General features: G+C 35.4%; 1 protein-coding gene across 2 annotated transcripts; it reads right to left on the bottom strand.

Moving 5' to 3' along the window:
* Positions 1–1192: 1192 nt before the first annotated feature.
* On the bottom strand, positions 1193–19735 carry LOC117411948 (activin receptor type-1C-like). 2 transcript variants are annotated; one of them, XM_034019830.3, is made up of 9 exons: positions 19570–19735; positions 15576–15800; positions 7709–7954; positions 7214–7444; positions 6327–6494; positions 4996–5152; positions 3619–3743; positions 3031–3161; positions 1193–2457 (listed from the first exon to the last, which is right to left on the bottom strand). In XM_034019830.3, the coding sequence occupies exons 1-9, from the start codon at positions 19646–19648 to the stop codon at positions 2332–2334; spliced, it is 1488 nt and encodes a 495-aa protein (XP_033875721.1). In that variant the 5' UTR covers positions 19649–19735; the 3' UTR covers positions 1193–2331. The 2 variants fall into 2 exon arrangements, with proteins under 2 accessions (XP_033875721.1, XP_058888313.1); XM_059032330.1 differs by lacking the exon at positions 19570–19735 and adding an exon at positions 19206–19277.
* Between the last annotated feature and the right edge of the window lie 402 nt (positions 19736–20137).

Here is a 20137-nt window from a genome sequence, read left to right as displayed (position 1 = left end):
ATCATTTTAACTCAGGATGTTGCCAATCAAGGTTAAAAAGTCTTAACTTATTATACACATTAATACAATCACCTTAGCTGTTCTCAATGAACATCAAACAATTACATTTCTCTAAAAATCTGTGTTATTACGCTTTGTATCCCGAGATCACATTAAAATATATATATATATACACACACTGTATATTCTTCCAAGTAATATATATATACACACTGTATATTCTTCCAAGTAAAAATGTCACGTCAACATAGCGTACTGTAAACTCCTTTATATCTCCAGCTTATTTTTTTTTATACTGTTGAATACACTGCCTTGCATAATTACCACACATTAATCGCATAGCTATTAGCTTCATACATAGCTATTAAACTATTAAATGGATATTCTAAAATTAGATCAAATGAATGCAGCACTGTGACAGGGGACTGCCCCGTCTTTATGAACATGGTTGGGACTGGCAGGGAGGGGGTTAAATTCCTCCCTACCAGGAAATCATGTGAGAATGTGGCTTGAGCCCTAATTGAAAAATCAGCAATTATTGATTAATTGGGCTCCAGCCACAGGGCATAAAAGCCAGGGGAAAGGCCCTGGCTAGATGGAGAGTTCCAGAAGGAGAGGAAGCATGTGTCTGTGAGTTTTTGAATCCAGTGAAGGCAATGCCCAGCCTGGAAGCCTTATTCTTGTAAGTTTTGTTTTGTGTATTTTGTGTTTAGAAACTTTTTTGTTTGGCCCACGTGCCGATTTATTTTGTATTTTTGTTTATTAAAAAACTTTATTTTGAACTTCTAAACTGTCTCTGAGTCTCAACCTCTGCCAATCCTGTCACATTTGGTGCTCAGAAGTGGGATAACGCCACCTGGAGACTCAGAGACAGTTTAGAAGTTCAAAATAAAGTTTTTTAAATAAACAAATACAAAATAAATTGGCACAAGGGCCAAACAAAAAGGCTTCTAAAAACAAAATACACAAAACAAAACTTACAAGAATAAGGCTTCCAGGCTGGGTGTTGCCTTCACTGGATTCAAACACTTACAAAACCAGACAGACACTTCCTCTCCCTATAGCCAGGGCCTTTCCCCGGGCTTTTATCCCCTGTGGCTGGAGCCCAATTAATCATTGCTGATTATTCAATTAGGGCTCCAGCCATATTCTCACATGTTTTCCTGGTAGGGAGGAATTTAACCCCCTCCCTGCCAGTCCCAACCACGTTCATAAAGATGGGGCAGTCCCTGTCACAAGCACAAATAAATGAGTGTACAGTATATTACAATAAACATGTTTGTAAATGTACTGCAATGATCGTTTGACATAGGATGCTGATTTTGGGGGGGTTAAAAAAAACACACCTTTCTATCGTCCCCAGTTATAATCAATTTCAATATTAACAAGTTAAAAACACTAAACTAAATTACTTAGAGTTCTGAATGTGTTGTGCCTTCTCATTTTCATTTGATTAAAGTGTGCAGTTGAAGTGTTTTGATCTGTGTAACACAGAACAAGGAGCACAACCATTAATGTTAAAACTTAAGTATTGGGTTTGATTCCTGGTCTTCTCTTTGACTACATAAATGAGAGTCACTGAAAGTGTTCTTTATTATTGATAGTGTTTTGTAAAGGTGAGATTAATTAATTGGAGAAAAACGATTGATGGAAAAGGTATGTTTTTTTCTGACACTTTAGTGAGTTAGGAGGCAAACTGTTTGATTTAGGTCAACATGGTGAAAATGGCTTAGCCAGCAATTTGTTGTCCCTAATTACACTGCAAAACTGTTTTGTGAGTTCTAGATTTATCATGATGTGTGTGTGCCAGGAGTGTGCAGATGACTCTTTTTTTAATCCCTGTAGACCTGTATATTTTTACATAAAAAAAGATATCCTACTATGTTTAACAAAGGCAAATAAACAGTACTATTTGTAAATTTTAAAAGTATTTAGTATGATGGCAAGGTGTTTTAAACCAGTCTGAGATTGGTCCTTGAGGCCTAATTCTACTGGAATTTGAAACTTTTTTGTTTAAGGGAGATGCTTAAGGAAATCCAGTTCTTCCAAAAAACTAATGATAAAAATATAAATGGTCACAATAACAAGTTTGTCCACATCGTTACAAAAATATGTTTAATCAGTATAAATGGTGATTTTTAATTCCTCCATTAGACACTGTTTCGATTTTTGTGAACAACCTACCCGTGCCATCAGGCTTGCCAGTGAGTTACTCAGTAACATTACAAATTGAACTGCCATGTTGCCAAAGGCAGTTTTTAAAAGTGTTCAGCTTTGGGCACTTATACTTGAGGTAGCACAAATGTTGAATACACATAGTCAAGTGCATGTCTAAACTTTCAAATCCTTAGTTACGGTAAGCTGAGAGATGGTCTTCTTGATGCGTAGTCCTGTCAGACGAGCTGCTCCGTTGGCGTACCAACACTCACGCATTATTTTACCCATCACACGGAGTGCCTACGACGCAAAAAAATAGAGATTACGGATGAAAAAAGCATCCATTGCAAGCACAAGTGAACAGATAGACAATTATAAGAAATCACATTACAAACAGAACAGGCAGTAAACAAACAGGCCTATTAAACCTTACTTATCATTTGTCAGAGTGTGATTTCCTGCACCCTATAATGTGATATGCATTGACTATGAGGCACTGGTTAGACAATAATGATCCTACAGACTAAAATTAGCTAAGTAGATTGCCAGGGGCATGCCTCGGTTTTCCTGAGAATAGCTTGACCAAAACAACCCTGGTTAACATACTTTATTAGAGGTGATGGTGAAACAAGTTTACCATCATCGATAAGCTTTACATATTGCTTACATTTTAAGTTTTTCATGCTACTATCACACTTTCAAGACTTTGTAAGAAACTATTTGCAAATAGAATTGATAAATTCAATCATATTTAAGATACGGTATTATGTAAAAAAAACTTGACATATTATTTCAGTTCTCCCTGACTAATATTATACAGTCAGGAACCTTGGGTTTTTATACTTCTATTTCTGAATAAAACAATTGACTTACTTCACAGCTCTGCCACTGGTTGGGAATGTTTGGTCTCAGTTTCTGGTCACAGACAACCTTTCTCATGTCTTCTATAGAAGGGTCAGAAGGCACCATATCATAGTAAGGCAATTGATAATCGTCATGGATTCCTTGAAAAAACACATATGACCGTTTTATGAGTTATGCAAGATAACTGCATCACATTCAACTTTAAAAATTCTTTCTTCCAATGTTTATAAATCAGTCTGAAGTAATAATACATTATATATTCTGCTGTCATTCAAAATACAAAGGGTTATCTCAGATACCTGACCTCATTTGACCTCTGTTTCAGTGGAGATGGGCTGCAACACCTTGGATCATATATTAAAGATATTCTGCAGTTACTTAAAGCATCACTAATCTGCAAATGTTAATGATATAGAAATGTGTAATATTTTCTGCAACAGTCTCATTATTTAGAAAGATTCAATGCTAAAATCTGTTGGAGGTTAAAAATAAAACTTCCCTCATGGGAATAAATGAAGAATCAAATCTCATTTAACCAGCCTTCACAGACTATTGATTATCACATTGAGTTCATTTGATGATGTATTTCTGGATTACCTCTGATGGAGCATCTTCGCACCAATTCCCAGAACACAAGCCCCAGGGAGTAGATGTCGGCACGTTTAAATGATTCAAAGTTGTTCATATTGATTTTATCGTCAAGTATTTCTGGAGCCATGTACCTAAAATAAATAAACTCATTACTCAATACAATCAGTACACTTAGTAAGATAGTAAACAATGACACATCCTTTTGGAAAGCCTTCTGCACTCAGACACTCAAAGCATATGTCATTTTGCAATCCAAAGTTCAGGAAATAAATACAATTTCAAACTTGAATAAAAAGGTTTAGCTTTATTACTACCAACATGTCCTTGCTCTTTTCTATACTTGTATTTTTAAAGTGTTGAGTGTGAATATCTACAGGATCTGCTCTTGTCCAATTCTCAGTTCTTATCACTAGAGAAAGTTGAAGGAATGTCATTTTAACATTGACTCCAAAAGATAAGTTACAGTATATGACATGCTAATTACAGCTATGGCCAACAGTTTTGCATCACCCTATAGAATTAACAACTTTTGCTTCATAAAGTCAAATGAAACTTGATGAATAATGTTATGTTAACATATTGAATTACATAGCGCTTTGTAATTTTCCATATACTTAATGAAAAATGGACAACAATGGAAAAATGTGACATTTCAAAATCTAACATGACATATTGTACTACTATTATGGCTTCCGGTAGATTTTTGTGATATCATTTTGTAGTTTCTTTGATTACATGATGTTAAATAAAATATCTAAATTATGTTTATATAGTTTTCTTTTTTTAATTATGTTTTAATCCTAAAATTCTAGGTGATGTAAAACATTTGGCCATAGCGGTACTATATCTTACAGGATCTCAATATTTGTAATAAGAATGATTAAGTTGATGCCATTTATGGGACCTAGAAGATACAACTTGAAATTATACAAGCTTTCAGACCAAAAAGATCCCTTTATTAGGTTAACATGGATTTCAGAAGCGGTGTAGATGATTACATTAAAAAAAATAGATCTATGTAAAATGGAGCATAATTGAATAAATATAATACAAGCTGTAAAAACTACATTTTGTTTAATATAAATATCTGACAGCACTGGGTGAACACTCTCCAGAGAATATCATAATGCATGGTAAAGTCTGCGGGACTTGTGGGTTGATATGGTTCATAGGAATAATTTTGTAAATCACATGGTATACTAATGAGTAAAGTAAACTTTTGTCTAAAGGGGAAAGAATATCATAAAAATGGTATTCTTTTGTTGCACAGGCTATGAAGATAAACCCACTCCTAAATACAAACATGAACATAGGTAAGAAATACATAAACAACTATTATGCTTTAAGGAACATACTGTTTCAAAATGTATTGATTACACTCACCTCTTTGTTCCAACTCTGTGGTTTGAAGGTCTATCAATCATGTTTGTAACTGAATCATGTTTGACAGCAAGGCCTAAATCAGCAATAGCACAAGTTCCATTCTTTTTCACTAAGATATTTTTTGACTTTAAGTCTCGGTGTGCAATAGCGGGTTTTCCTATTAAGTAAAGAAAGAGGGAATTATTTTTGTAAACATTTAAGTTTTTTTTGTAACTGCATCCTCAGCAGAATGATATGAGTAGTTCAATCTGTTCACATCTAAATCTAAATTGGCAACACTGCTTGAAGGCACAGGAAAAAATGTTTAATTTTCCCACGGCTTATTATTTCCTTGAGACAACAAGGAAAATAGATCGCTTCATCGGTGCCCAGGCACTGAAGTTAGAGCGGTTGTGTGCCATTGAAGCATTTTCATAACACATCGGTAAAGATTCTTTAATTATTTAAGGTGAATTCTTAAGCAAGGATCTGCCTGTAGAAAAAAGTACCGAAGGATTTGCTGTTATTTGTATTTACTGATTTGGTGTGAACCCCGGCCCAAACAGGGATTCGCTGTTATTTTATTTTATTTAGTGCAATAATTAAAAGCAGCAAATGTGGAATCCCATCTGGTCTCCCTGAGTCTTGTTTCATTTCCAACGCAGCGGTTCATATACATATATATATATATATATATATATATATATAGATATATATTTATAAATTTAAAAAAGAATGAAAAGGGAGGGCGGCAAAATTGAGTTTGCCTAGGGCGGTAAAAATCCTTTCGCCGGCCCTGCATACAGTAATAAAAGATAATAAACAATTGACACCAAAGAGCACTACTGGCGCAAAAAAACATTTTCACTAGTATTTTAGAGTTGGACTTTCAGAGGTTTACATTCCTAAGTCATACTTAGTTTAGGTTTTCAAAGTATTAACAAACATTGCCGCTTTGCTTTTAGTTGAAACCCTAACAAGATTACGTTTAAAATGCATGGTCTATGCATAGTAATGCACAATAGTAATCTTTTCATCAGTGTTACACTTGTTACAGACATAGATATGATCATGATAAAGCTTTAGGCTCCACAATTAACTTTGAAGACTAGGCACAGATCATATATATGTTCTCACATTTCTTGGACAGGCCTTAATTAATTATTGCTGGTAAAAAAACAAATAGCAAATATGTTAAACCATGTTGTCCTGCATGTGATTCTCCATTGAAGGAAAGATAATGCAGGCTTTAAAACATGTATACCAAAGAAAGATAGACCCAAAGATTTGACATATTACTTTAAAACAGAAGAAAGTATAAAGTCAACTGTACTAGAAGTTCTGGAACTCACCTTGGGTACCAATTATCTCCATATGAAGATGCGCAAGACCACTAGCAATGGAAAGCGCCAATATTATTACTCCATCCACAGACACAGTGTGGCAGTTTAAATAATCAAACAATGAGCCATGCTCATGGTATTCAGATACAAGCCAAAGCTGGGTCCATGTTCCATTATCTAAAAGATAGAAGTTCACAAATGGTTAGTGGTTTTAAACATCACTTGGCACAAAATTACTTCAGCTCTTATTTCAATTTGCCAGAAATGCAGATTAACACATTGTCACCTATCTATGATTTAACTTACAGTGCAGTATCTATGTGTTATACCAATTCTAGCTTCTTTGTATTGCATGTTTTCTTCATTGTACTGGTAAATTAATTAATTAATATACATGTTTCAGAGTGGTTTAAGTTATAACACCCTGTGTGTTAGTAAAAGTTTTTGTCTAAAATTAAAACATGCGGTAACCAAGTGTTAACAATACAAAAATATACTATACCCTTACCCCAAAATAGTATACAAATAACGTAATCAGTAACTGTATTAAAGATCTCATCAACCAACCATACGGCAACTTTCAACACTTCAAACTATCTTTAGTCATTTTAAAATAAACATAGCTAAGTTAGACAACTTTTCGAAAATATATTTAGCGGCATTACCATGCATTTTCTTTCATTCTTTCATTCAATCGATTTTATGAAACAAAATGTATGTACAAGGCATCAGAGTGCTGCACTGCACAGTGAAAAAAACGTAGACACAAAACAGGATACATAATAAATAAAGTAACCAACTCATAAGGGAACGCTTCTGTAAAAGATCTGTATCGGACTTAAGGTTTGTATCTGAACACAAATACACAACTTCAGGGAGTGCACTCCAGTTTGTACCTTTGTTATCGGCAGCAATGAACCCCAGGATATGTTCATGTCGTAGCATTATAGTTTGGTAAATTTCAGCCTCTCTGAACCAAGACCTTTCATCACGAGAGGAGAAGATTTTGACAGCTACATCCTCTCCACTCCACCTCCCTCGCCAAACCTCCCCAAACCGTCCTTTTCCAATTATTTCATGGAGAACAATCGATCTCGCAATCGTCCGCTGAACAAGCAGAGGTAACCCTAAGAAAATGGAGGTGGGGGTCAATATAAAATACCAGTGTTAGAACCTTTAATATACAATTAGAGATGTATGTAAACTTAAGTTTTGGCTAATGCCTTCATTAGTGTATGAAGGCATATATACGTTAATATAACATGATTCCTACAGGTTATCATTTGTGTACAGTTGGTTTTACTAGCATATTAGTAAAATGAAAATAATCTAGTGATACTTCTGCTTTACATAAAATGAAAATCATCTAGTGATACTTCTGCTCTACATACCAGATCCAGATCCTGATGTGGTCAAATCAAATATCAGATCTTTTATAGACTTCCCAGATGACATTAAGCTGTGATCAGATAAAGGCTCCTCGACGTCATGTCTTTCAGTCTTATTATAAGGGCATTGCTGGCCACGGAGAGTGCAGATTGTCACAATAGCAGCCAAACACAGTAAACAAGCTGGTACAACTATGACTACAGCCAGCTTCAAAGGTCCCCAGCTTGGTGTACTAGACACATTTCCCACTGAAAAGAAGAAAACATTACATGTTCAAAGAACTTCTTCAGCAGCTGGTATCTGTCCAATCATTGAAAGACACATTTATTCGATCCATTAAAAGGATGCCAGTACCATCGACATTTCACTAATATTTACTATGCTAGTATGTGTGTTCTGGATGATCTTCTATTGTTGTTTCTGTTTAGATCATTAATAGGCAGGCATACTAATTATTCCAGCAAAAATGTCTAGGACAAATACAGAATGCAGTTGTCACTTGTTGACAACATAAATGATGAGGAATAATAAAGAGTGACTTATCATGAATGATAGACCAGTAATCGATAATACAGTTCACTAATCAATAAAATGATTAATTGAGTAATTCAGCATCTGGCTGCATAGCCTCTAAATGCTATGTTAATTCCAACCCTTGAAAGTGCAGAGGTTACAAGATTCTTCAACAAACACAAATGCTGAATAAACAAACTGAAACTATAATGCTCACAAATGATTAATAATACTGTCTTAACAAACTATTGCAAATATTGTTTTCTAAAACAGTAAATCTATAATCCACCTACAGTATGTTATTTGTCATGAGAATGTTGTGCCATCTAGTGGTTGCCTTTCTCTCATGTTTATATTATATCTGTGTATCAGTAAAGTATTGTACTTTCCCAAAAAATATGCAACTCTATAATCCATGATAAAAGCATAAAATCAATTAAGAAAAAAAAAAATCATCTCATTCTATTTTTAAAATCTGTTATAAAAAATACTTTACCTTATCACACTATACCTTCGTAATCACTGTACCTTCTGAACAACTGCCAAATTAGCATTTTATACTTAAGTAATTAACCAGTTGTGTTATACTTCATTTAATACCAACAATAAAATTAAACCATGTTTCAAAGTAAAAAACCAAAAGGACTTTTAAAGAAGTATCCATAATTAAAACAACAATTTATAATTACGGTATTGTGGTTGGCTAACGTTTCACGTATCATTTTGAACTTTTATTAACAATTCACTGGACAGAAGCAATGTCTGTTAGGGAACAAACTGGTGCTACTGGTTGTGTACTGGTTGTCTTATGTTTTCATCCATGGGTACCCCTCTGGTACGCAGAGAACCACCCTCAAGGAGGTAAGGCCAGGGCTGTGGGGCCTCCAAGGCTGGGATGTGAGTTTTGCTTGCCTTTCAGAGAGAGATGCAGTTGCAGAGGTGGCGCAGGAGAGAATGGAGTAGTACTTGAACTAGGGTTAAATAGCAAGCTGACTGACAGAGCCCTTATTCCTGCCCCCTAAACCATTCCCTTGGTTACAAAAAAAACCCCACAACTGAACTCTATACACATCAAATGGTGCTAGCCAGAAGAGTAAACCAGTGGGGAAATAGAAACAAATTGTCAAAGTTCCAGTCAAATTGTTTTGTAAAAGTTTCTCAATCTTGAACTATGGTCATTACTTTTTTAATTGACATCAGTGAGTCTTGTGCCATTTAAAACGAGAGTAGTTGGTATTACATGAATATATTTTAGTGTTTTTTTTTTAAAAACAAACAAAACCCTATTGAATTTTACAAAAGGAAATTCTCTATTTTACTATATGTCCATGCGAATTCTGACAAAATTATTCCCAACATTGAATACCCTGAAAACGTAGATCCATATAAAATAAATTATCAATCAAACAATCAATTTTATTTTTATATAGCACCTTTTGCAACAGGTCGCCACAAAACGCTTTACAAAGGCAAAAACAATTACATATTACTGAACAACAGTAATCATTTAAAAAGAACAGAATAAAAATAAAACAGAATATATAAGCTGTATTATAAAAATATGATTTTAATCTAGATATAAATAAATAAATAAATAATAAAATCTAACACCTGAAGTTTTTATTCTGAATAATGGGTACAGACAGTAGGCCAGCATCCAGTGATCGGAGCGGGCGATTGGGGACATAGTGTTCCAAAAGATCTTTAAGGTATGGAGGTGTGAGACCATTTAAAGCCTTATAAGTTAGCAGCGACACCTTAAAATCTATTCTAAAACTAACCGGTAGCCAATGCAAAGATGCCAGCCCCGGGGTGATATGCTCTCGCCTCTTGACCCGAGTTAAAGTTCTAGCTGCGGCATTTTGTACAAGTTGAAGGTGAGAAATAATGTTGTGATTAGTCCCAATGAAAAAAGCATTGCAATAGTCAATCCTGGAGGATATAAAAGCATGCATTAATCTCTCTGCATCCTGCCTGGAAAGAATACCTCTCAGTCTTGCAATATTTCTTAAATGAAAAAAGGAAATTTTTGTGACAATTTTTAAAAATTGTCAAAACTTCTGTTTTGTCTGAATTTAACATTAAAAAGTTATTAAACATCCAGTTCTTAATGTCAGCAAGACAGGTATTCAAAATGTTAGCAGCAGATACATAGTCCTGTTTGAGGGACAAGTAAAGCTGAGTATCATCAGCATAACAGTGTAAACTAACTCCATGTCTATGAATAATGTCACCCAAGGGTAACATATAAAGAGAAAATAAAATTGGGCCAAGAATTGAACCCTGAGGGACCCCACAAGTAACCTCTGATAAAAAGGAGGTCTCCTCTTCAGTTTTTATTAACTCTAATCTGTTTGAGAGATAGGACCTGACAATCTCACCAAATCCCGGTTCAGACATATCTTTTATATCATTTTCCAGCTTCACCATTATGATGTCCATGAGTAATATCGTGTGCAATAATAACCTGGCCTATTTAAACCTGGTGAATATTAGAGCAGAACTCCACAGACCAACCTAATATAAACATGTATTTTGTTCTAGCAAGTTTTTCTTCTTTTACAATTGTTTTAATGAGTGTAAAACAGACTTCTTGTACTGTGATATATTTACTCTATGTAACATCTTGACTTCAATTTATTAAGCACAGAACACCATCTGCTGAGGTCAGAAAATGTTAGAAATGTTGAAACAAACTGCTTCAGGTCTTTCGAAATTTGTTTTGCTGTTGCACTTTTGCCTAAATGTACATTTAAAATGCCTTCAGCCTGCTGGAGAAGACAGGCTGCCTCAAGAGAACAGTTTGTTGATCTGCATGCATTAGGTCAGGAGTACAGTACCACTGGGACCTGGATTACAGACTGAATGTGTAATTCTCACATATGATTGAGATCTACGAATGCTCACTATGAAGAAAGGGAAGCCAGAGACATTTCTGTATGTATTTCCCTTAAACGTACTGAACCCCACCCAAGGAGATGATATTGACATGTACTGCTCATGATGAATTTGAACATACAGTCTGAATGTTGCTTTTAGTTTTACTGTCTGGTAGTATTTAATTGCTTCAACATGTATAAGGCATGGACATTTAGTCTCAGATCGAATTGGGATCCTGCATACACTACACGGCTTCTTCATCACCCTGGAGAGCAGCCAGGAGGAATAGAATATCATCTGAGCTCCAAATCTGGTGAGGAACCTCAACCCCCGGTAGAGATCATTTTCGTAGTGTTTGTGAGACAGGCTAGGTCCTAATACAGTACATCCTTCTAGGGTCGGTATATGTTTCATGTAATTTACCTGAAGTTTATATTTTAAAAAGTTAGGGGTGGTGGGAAGACAAATGACACACACTGGATTAACACAAAAGTATCACTGCATTGAACAAGATCTATGTTTTTATGTGTAATGTCACAGTGTGGTGTAGTATGATCATGTGACATTGTCAGAGGTCAAAGAACACTCTCTTGCAGAGTTCCAGAACCAATCACTGGTGGATGTCTGAGTGGAATGGCGCATACATTTAAGACAAAACTGCCAGCTAGCTAAAAGAGGAGAGACTTAATAGTTTAAAAAGGTAACTGCCTCAATCCCACCAGCACATGGAAAGAGGTTAAACAGATTAGCTGCAAGGACTGCTTAGCTGCATGCTCAAGGTTAGCTAACAGATTAATCAGAATAGCACAAAGGATTCACCAACATCATTTTCATTCCTCTAATCTCTGGATTTTACAGTAATTACAGAATTGCTATCAACTATACAACCTTGAAATATATTAAACAGAAATAACACAAACACATGGTTTTCTTTTTTCTTTAATTGCACTGAAAAATCAACACCAACAAAAAATTACTAGAGCTTCCATAAAGCTTCCTGATTTTATGGATTTGAAGGCAAACTAAGGAAAATAAAATGCTTCAATCTAGTGCTGTCAAAGCCAACTGTTTTAAGCCTTTTCACCGCATTACGAGATGTTTTTTTTTAATTCTCATAAAAAACACACTTATTCACTACTGTTTAACTACATCCTGATAATTTTTAGGTTACAACAAATTAGCCTGAAGCACAAGTACACTGTGACCTAGTGAAGAGATCCTCAAGGGCACAGAATGAGTTGAACAACAGATTAATGAATATTGAGTAAAAGAAATATATGTCAGAACTGTATGTATTTTCTTTTGCACATTTAGCATTACAATATACCTGTTATCTACTACGTTTTCTAGCGTTATCATTGACCAATTTTCAGAAATCCTTTGGTAATCTGTATCTATATGATGTAAAACGTGTTCTGAGAATTGCTTTTTCTCCTAGCAAACATCATAAAATGTTGTAATATGTGAATGAATAACCATTGGTAAAAGGAATCTAAGTCCTGTAATGTTTGTAGCCTGTTTTGTTGAATTCTCTTGGTATTCATAAAATGTATTTTTGACTTTAATAAATATTACGTGCAATCGTGAAATATCTTGAAATATCAATTTTTAGACAGTGAAATAAACCACTTGTTACCGTGAAAAAAACACATTACAAGCATAAAAACAGCAGTCTGTTTTTTTTTTTTTTAAATTAATGAATGTCATAGCTGTTTCAAATTAATTAGTGCTTTATGCATGAGTAAATGCAGTCAATTATGTAACTAGGGAAACAATACATTTTGTTCTAGGGAGAGATCACTGCTGAAACTTTAACTTGATCCCTGATGCACCCAAAACTCTATGGTGAGAACAGATAACAATTACCTTGCAATTAAAATAATAATAATCATTCTGCAGGACTAAGTATTTGTGAGGTTCAACTATTTTCACACTACGAGGTATCCAAATACCAATCAGCAAATCGTGGTTCAGTAAAACTGGATAAGTTTAGAAGATTTAATTTAAAAAATGAAAGTCTTTGCCGTGGCCACCTGAGACTTCATGGTCTCTTTTTATATTGGTATCAGGTCATTGCTGCCATCCTCCATTCTTAACTTTCCTCTTGACCAATTAAAACTCTCTGACCTACTAAATGTCTTCTGACGGATATGGCATGTTAGACCATGGTATTGTGGTGCTGTTCCTTTGTGTCATCCTTCTGTTGCTGATTTCTAAATCTTTTCCATTAATTCAGCTGTAAAGACAAAACAGCCATCTTGAGATGGTATAAAAAGTGGCTGTTTGAAACGCATTACAAGGTATACAGTACCTGCTAGCTTTTTAAAATGCATTCACCTCTCTTTTTGACTTATCTGTTGTATATGTGTAATACTGTATACCAGAAAGTTGGATTTCAAACAGTGTTTTGCTTGTGCTGTAGTGGGTGTCCTTTGAATACAATTTTTTTTTTAAAAGTTACTCTGGACAACAGTTAGGGAATCTGAGACTAATCAATAAAGCAATGAAGAGAAAGAAAATGAATTTTTAAAGGTTACCAAGAATATCTTCTACCAGTTTCATGCTGTGTAAAAGATGCAACCCATTTGTATGTGCACAGCGTCAGAACTGTATGCTTTAACTACATAATGGAATGTGCACTAGCACTATCAGATACAGATAACCTCTGTAAATTCTTAGCTCTTCCTGTAATCCAAGGCTGTTCATAAGACCAAGCAAACAACCAGCCAAACACATTATCAAAGTCAGGCATACTAAGATCTTAGGGTCAAGAGAACTATGAAAATTGGAGGTTTCTTAGAACATTATGAGCATTTTGAAAATCTAGATTAAAAGCAGAAAATTATTTGGGTTGCTTTGACATTTCCTTTAAAACACAGCTATTTGGCACTATGTGCTCAGTACAAAAAATTAATAAAAATAGGTGGGTAATAGGATATTGTCTGAATGAGTGTGGGTGGCATACAACTAGAAATTGCCTCAGACCAGAATTCTACTCTCTCTGTTACACATAAGTGTTTTCCAGTCAATGTATATCACTGGCTAAAGTCAGTGTTCTGTGAGACTTCTGTGAAGCTCATTTGGTCAATAGACATGAATATTCATACTGAGGTAAGACTTCATTACAGTATACCTTGCATTCCATACCTGGATGGGTGCAAACAGCAGATCTCTGACATACTGATAACAAGTGATAACGTTAAGAAGTGATAACAATAGGAAGACCTATGCTCACCCAATGTCTAAACTGGTCTGATATTCTGCAGGACTAATGACAATTATTAAGCTGAAGTATTGAAAATGAGTGTAATTCAGGAGTTGAAGTGAATTCTGCTCACACACCTAATCATGGGGACCACAATATTTTGTCAAGGGAGTGTGCTACTGTAGTACAGGAGTTCTCAACTCCAGTCCTCAGAGACCCCTAACAGGATTTTGTTTCAACCATTGCTTTTATTTCCAGTGTGCATTGTACTCTGGTGCACAGATAGCAATAGCCTGTGAGTACAATTTATGTGCACTGAAAAGCAATACCACATATTAGGAGAGATGCACTATCACTATCTGTTTACCAAGTGAGTAGTAAGCCATATATAACAACAGGAAATGCTATGCTGAATATAATGGATTCTAGAACGTAATTCCCTCGTCAGCGCTGGGAAGTGACTCACAAGTACCTTTTTTTTTACTTTAACATTTATTAACTAAAGTATAAAAACATATATGACTGCCGCTCTGATGACTAAATAATCACAAAGATTAAAATGCAATTTAAATTAATTACAGAGTACCACTATGAATGTGCGTTTGTTTATTTTAAGTACTGCTAGAAATGTGTTACAGAAACATTTCATATAATTGGTACGATAATGACAAAAAACAGTAAACTGTTTAACAATGAAAGAAAGAAGGCTATAGAGTGTCAAGAAAATGTTATATTTTCAGAGATTTAGACTCACTAAACAGCACTAAAACAGCCACGTTATACTTTGTACCATTGACTTGCACTGTTTATACTTAAAAGAACTACGCCTGGGTGTTGTAAAACACCTCCATGCAAAAACAGAGAGGCTTGACTGTGTTAAGTGCTGTACCTACCATAAATATAAATGTTACAAGGGTGCTCCAGCTGTCCTCTGGGTGAACTGTATGAATGTATTTTTACATGGTTACTGACAGTACAACACCAATACTGTGGGTGTCCTAAACCAACATTATTACGTCACTGAAAGCAGACATGAATGGTGTCAGCAGCACCAGTGACAGAGGCTGCATATGCTGCAGTCTGCTGGAATGAGGGACCTACTAAAGGAAGGGATTAGAAATAGAAAATAGAAGAAAATACTGTTTGAAACAAAAGGGTAAGGCTACCCTTTCAATATGACAATACAATGATATAAAATGATGTGACTAATGAACAAAAGTGCAGTACTGAGATTATTTTTACAGTATTGAGAATTGAAGAAAAATAATTACCTTTGGGTAGGTGCAGTGTTATATTGTTACAGAAATCAGTAAAACAGCATTCTCTTCTTAAAATATTACTGGAACTGGAGCAGAAGATTTGCCCTTTCATTTGATGAGGAGATACACAAGACTTCAAAACTTCTTCCTTTCCATTACTCAGCATCACTGAGTTCCAACAGGCCCCCTCAGTTTCACAAATATGATTGGTACACACCAGACATATACACTTCAGACCTGGAAAACAATGCGAGAAATTAGAAATATTATCCGACAGTTTGTTTCCTCAAAATGTAAAACATGCCTTTCCACGAATGATTGCTCTTGAAGGAAAAAAAGGGCATTTTTAAATACATGTCCCTGAAGCAGAATTAATTCAATAAACAACATTAGAAAAAAAAAAACACACATCAAGCTAAACATCTTGCAAGTACCTTATTTGATATTTTGAGACTTTATTTTTTAGACTTTATTATCATTATAATATATTGAAGCCCTTTCATCCTCTAAACACACTGTAGATAAAATATGAATATTTTTTTTCTAGTTTGACTTACCAAGGAAACCTTTATAAATGTAACAAAACTAGACAGAGAAGTTCCACTGATAGATCCATAATTACATCAGGTGCCTTTGCAGATGTGTAAACTCTCACTGGGTTAACTCTCTTCACTATATCAATGCTGATTAGCCCTGTAGTCTTCTAATGCAAAGGTGTTTACACTTACATAACACAGCCCTGTTACTTTAAGAGTAAAGCTGTACAATGCAGTTTAGGTTAACACCCAGATTAACCTCCAATGCCTCTACACTTCTTCCCTGGTTTGGTAAAGCCAATAGGTCAGTTTCTGCGACTCCTCTGACAGTTTATACTCAGACAAAACCCATGAGAGGTAAGATGTTTCAGATTACACACTCTGCAGACTTTAATATGCAGAGCACAGGTGCAGGCTGGGTGATAGAGGCTAGGAATAGTGCTACTGTTGTAGACAATGCAGAAACTGTGCTGAACCATTCAAGTCAGACGAAAGAATGAAAAGTCATATACAGTGTAAGACATTTGAGTTCAAGCATTAATCCCAGCATCACTGGTGCGCTTGAAGTTTGTGGATCCCGACCTAAAGTGGCAGAGGTCCTTGTGGGAAGCTACTGGTACTCAAATTACATGCATGCAGGCCAACAATTTGTTTACGAGCCATTATCAAAAAAGTCTGACAAATGATTGATTTCCTTTCTGTTCCAAGACCCCAATGTCTCTATTTTGAGATATGCAGAAAACCTGTATTAAGGGATTTGATAGTTTTTTCTTGAGCATGATTTATGCAGACCTTGGTTAGTTAAAGAAACACTGACTGCCCAATGGTATTGGACCACAATTCCAGAACCCATTGTTATAGGCCATTTGTTGGAGCAGCTTTGACAGATGACAATGCTCACCCCTACCGAACCAGGAGGCAGACAGCACTCCAGACACATAAACGTTCCAAAGGGGTGTGGAGCGATCCTGCATGGAGTGTTAACATACAGTATTAGGGACACTGTGAATGGACTGCAGCACAGAAAGCAAGCAACCAAACATTTGTTTCGGTGAAGTGTGTTACTCATCTGTGAAAGTTTGTTTAGCCTACTTTTAAAATACATAGTGGGACAAAAGTATAACATAAACACGCCTAACTTGTTTATGTTTTATATAATTTATATTTCATATGAAAAGTTTAGAAATATAGAAAAATTGCATAATAATCAGTTTATGTAATTAAAATATGAAGTCATATTTATTTTTGGAAATATTTGATTTATATATTTTGATATTTACTGTTGCAAAATAATAATATAGTAAATCGTAGAGTACAAAACATTTTATGAGTAACTAAGGCTAAATTATCATTGCTCTATGACTTATTATTTACATCTCAGAAGACACTCTTATCCAGGTCAACTTACAATTGTTACAAGATACCACATTATTTTAACATTCAATTACCTATTTATACAGTTGGGTTTTTACTGGAGCAATTTAGGTAAAGTATCTTGCTCAAGAATACAGCAGCAGTGTCCCCCACCTGGGATTGAACACACAACCCTCTGGTCAAGAGTCCAAAGCCCTAACCACTACTCCACACTGCTGCCCTTAAAGTACCTTCAAAATAAACAATCAATAATAGCACGTTGATATGACAACATTATAGTTTGTACACAAGCATTTCAAAATGAAAGATGCTGAAATACAGCAGTGTGGAGTAGTGGTTAGTGCCCCCCCCCCATTCAACATGGGATTCTGTTTCAAATGTATGTCCAGCCTCAAATACCACTGGGCAAAAGCTACGTGCAATTATGTTTTAATATTAATGAACCTAAATAGTATTGTTGATCCAATCCATCTTATTTGTCTGGTCTCACAGAAGTGTTATATACGACATTACAATGTGTTAAGAACATCCTTGGGAATGCAATGCAATATGATAAAAGAACTTGAAATGACACATTTCAGAAGTGAATAACCAATTTTACTTTAAATGTCTTGAAATAAATAAATGCCCTAAAGGTCTACTTTGCGGGTGCCAGTAAAAACCACTGTGCTAACAGACTGTATTGCCATTCTAGACATTTTTGAAGTCATTGTGAATTCTAAAGTGATAGCAAGGTAAATCACAGGTACTGTAAAGCATGGATAAAACAACCATGATGAAGTTGGGAAAGCATTTTAAATTAAACAGATGTTCAGGCAATGTCATATAAATCAGCACCTTGCAGTGTTTGATTTGATCGAACGTGTAGGATATAAGGCAAAGGATCAGCTATAGGATGACTGTCTTTTTGGAGTTATAGAGTGTGACTAGGAATGGAAAATATCACATAAGAAAACTACGCATGGTTGGAAGCTGTTGTTGATGAACAGAGGAAGGTGACTGCTGCTGAGGCTTTTAACATAAAAAAATATATGTTTTTAGTTTGATCTCCACTGTTAGAATAATGAGAAATAATAAGTTAAATAAACATCCTTTCAAAACACATGTAGATAGTTACAATACTTTTCTGGAAAAAACCTCTGACCAGACTTTTAATTTTTTTTTTTTTCTGGTTAACCCCATGTAATGCTGTACAGGTTTGCATTGTAGTCTACTGCGTTTTAAGCGAAACATTAATACAGTTTATTAATGCAGTAAAGCTTGCATTTACAACAACCTTGTAATGGCCACTTGCTCTTAAAATCCTGTAAAACCCAGAACATTACCTTCTTTCCATCTTTGGTAAAACTTGTACTGTAGTTAGATACTGTAGCAATTATTGTACATTGATGTAACTCGAACGTTAGGCTGACTACTAAACAAGCGTACACTGGTAAACACAAGTCTGTTTGCTATTTTATACAAAAAGTACACCGTCCGACGAATGCGCGATTTATGTAAGTCTAAACGTAATTTGAAGTTTTAAATTTATCTTAAAACCTATCTACATGCCTGGCAGTTGTATGTACATCAAAACTGGAAACGCCAACTGCTTTTTATTATTATTAATTATTTCTTAGCAGACGCCCTTATCCAGGGCGACTTACAATTGTTACAAGATATCACATTATTTTTACATACAATTACCCATTTATACAGTTGGGTTTTTACTGAAGCAATCTAGGTAAATTACCTTGCTCAAGGGTACAACAGCAGTGTCCCCCACTGGGGATTGAACCCACAACCCTCCGGTCAAGAATCCAGAGCCCTAACCACTACTCCACACTGCTGCCCTAATCATAAGAGGATTAGCAGACAGGACGTCACAGGTGGAAATTCTAACGAACTCTTCCACATTCTTTTTTTACAAGCAATACAAGATGCACATATGCAATTTGTCATTTTCGATTGTAACTTTTCAATCTGCCACTTTGACAGTGTTAAGTGGCCATGTTTACCATCTGATACCGTATAGGCTGCTACAGTATCTGAAGCTGCACCAGACAGAAAAAAAACACCAGCAAACTTTCCATTTGAAATTGTAATAAAAATAGTACCTGTGCTTAACTGCGTGACGTAGAGAAATATTAGCGCCGTACCAGCAATGCCGTTGAGGTGCCATGACAAGATACTCATCTGCTTGATTCAGCGAAATAGCGGAGAACAGTTGCACTCAAATTGATTTGCTTGAAACTGCAGGTCTGACAACCATCACACGCTGTATTGCTCCAGTCCTAATAACTGGTCACAAAACACAACACGCAGTAAACAGAGCTACTCCGCCCCCTTGACTGGAACTGGAGGATTAATCTGCTTTCCCTGTGATAAATATACAGTTAGTGACCGCCTGGGGGAACAGGCAGTGAGCTGAGTGGATACTGTCCCAATGGAGCAGTGTTTATATCAATATATTGTAAATACATACATACATACATACATAAATAAATAAATAAATACCGCAATTCTTTGTCTTTTTTCCAGTACCAGAGTTTACACTATGAATGAAAAGTTGCATAAAACTAGGGTTGTGTTTGTGCACGTTCTATTGCTGTACTTGTATGAATGCACCTACGGTAGTTACACTACATACTGTGTACTAGGCCTTTAGAAGTTCTTTGCTTATTA

This window comes from Acipenser ruthenus, chromosome 10, assembly GCF_902713425.1.
Source record: "Acipenser ruthenus chromosome 10, fAciRut3.2 maternal haplotype, whole genome shotgun sequence".
In the NCBI taxonomy this organism is placed as follows: Eukaryota; Metazoa; Chordata; class Actinopteri; order Acipenseriformes; family Acipenseridae; genus Acipenser; species Acipenser ruthenus.
This window is presented reverse-complemented; position numbering and strand designations above follow the sequence as displayed.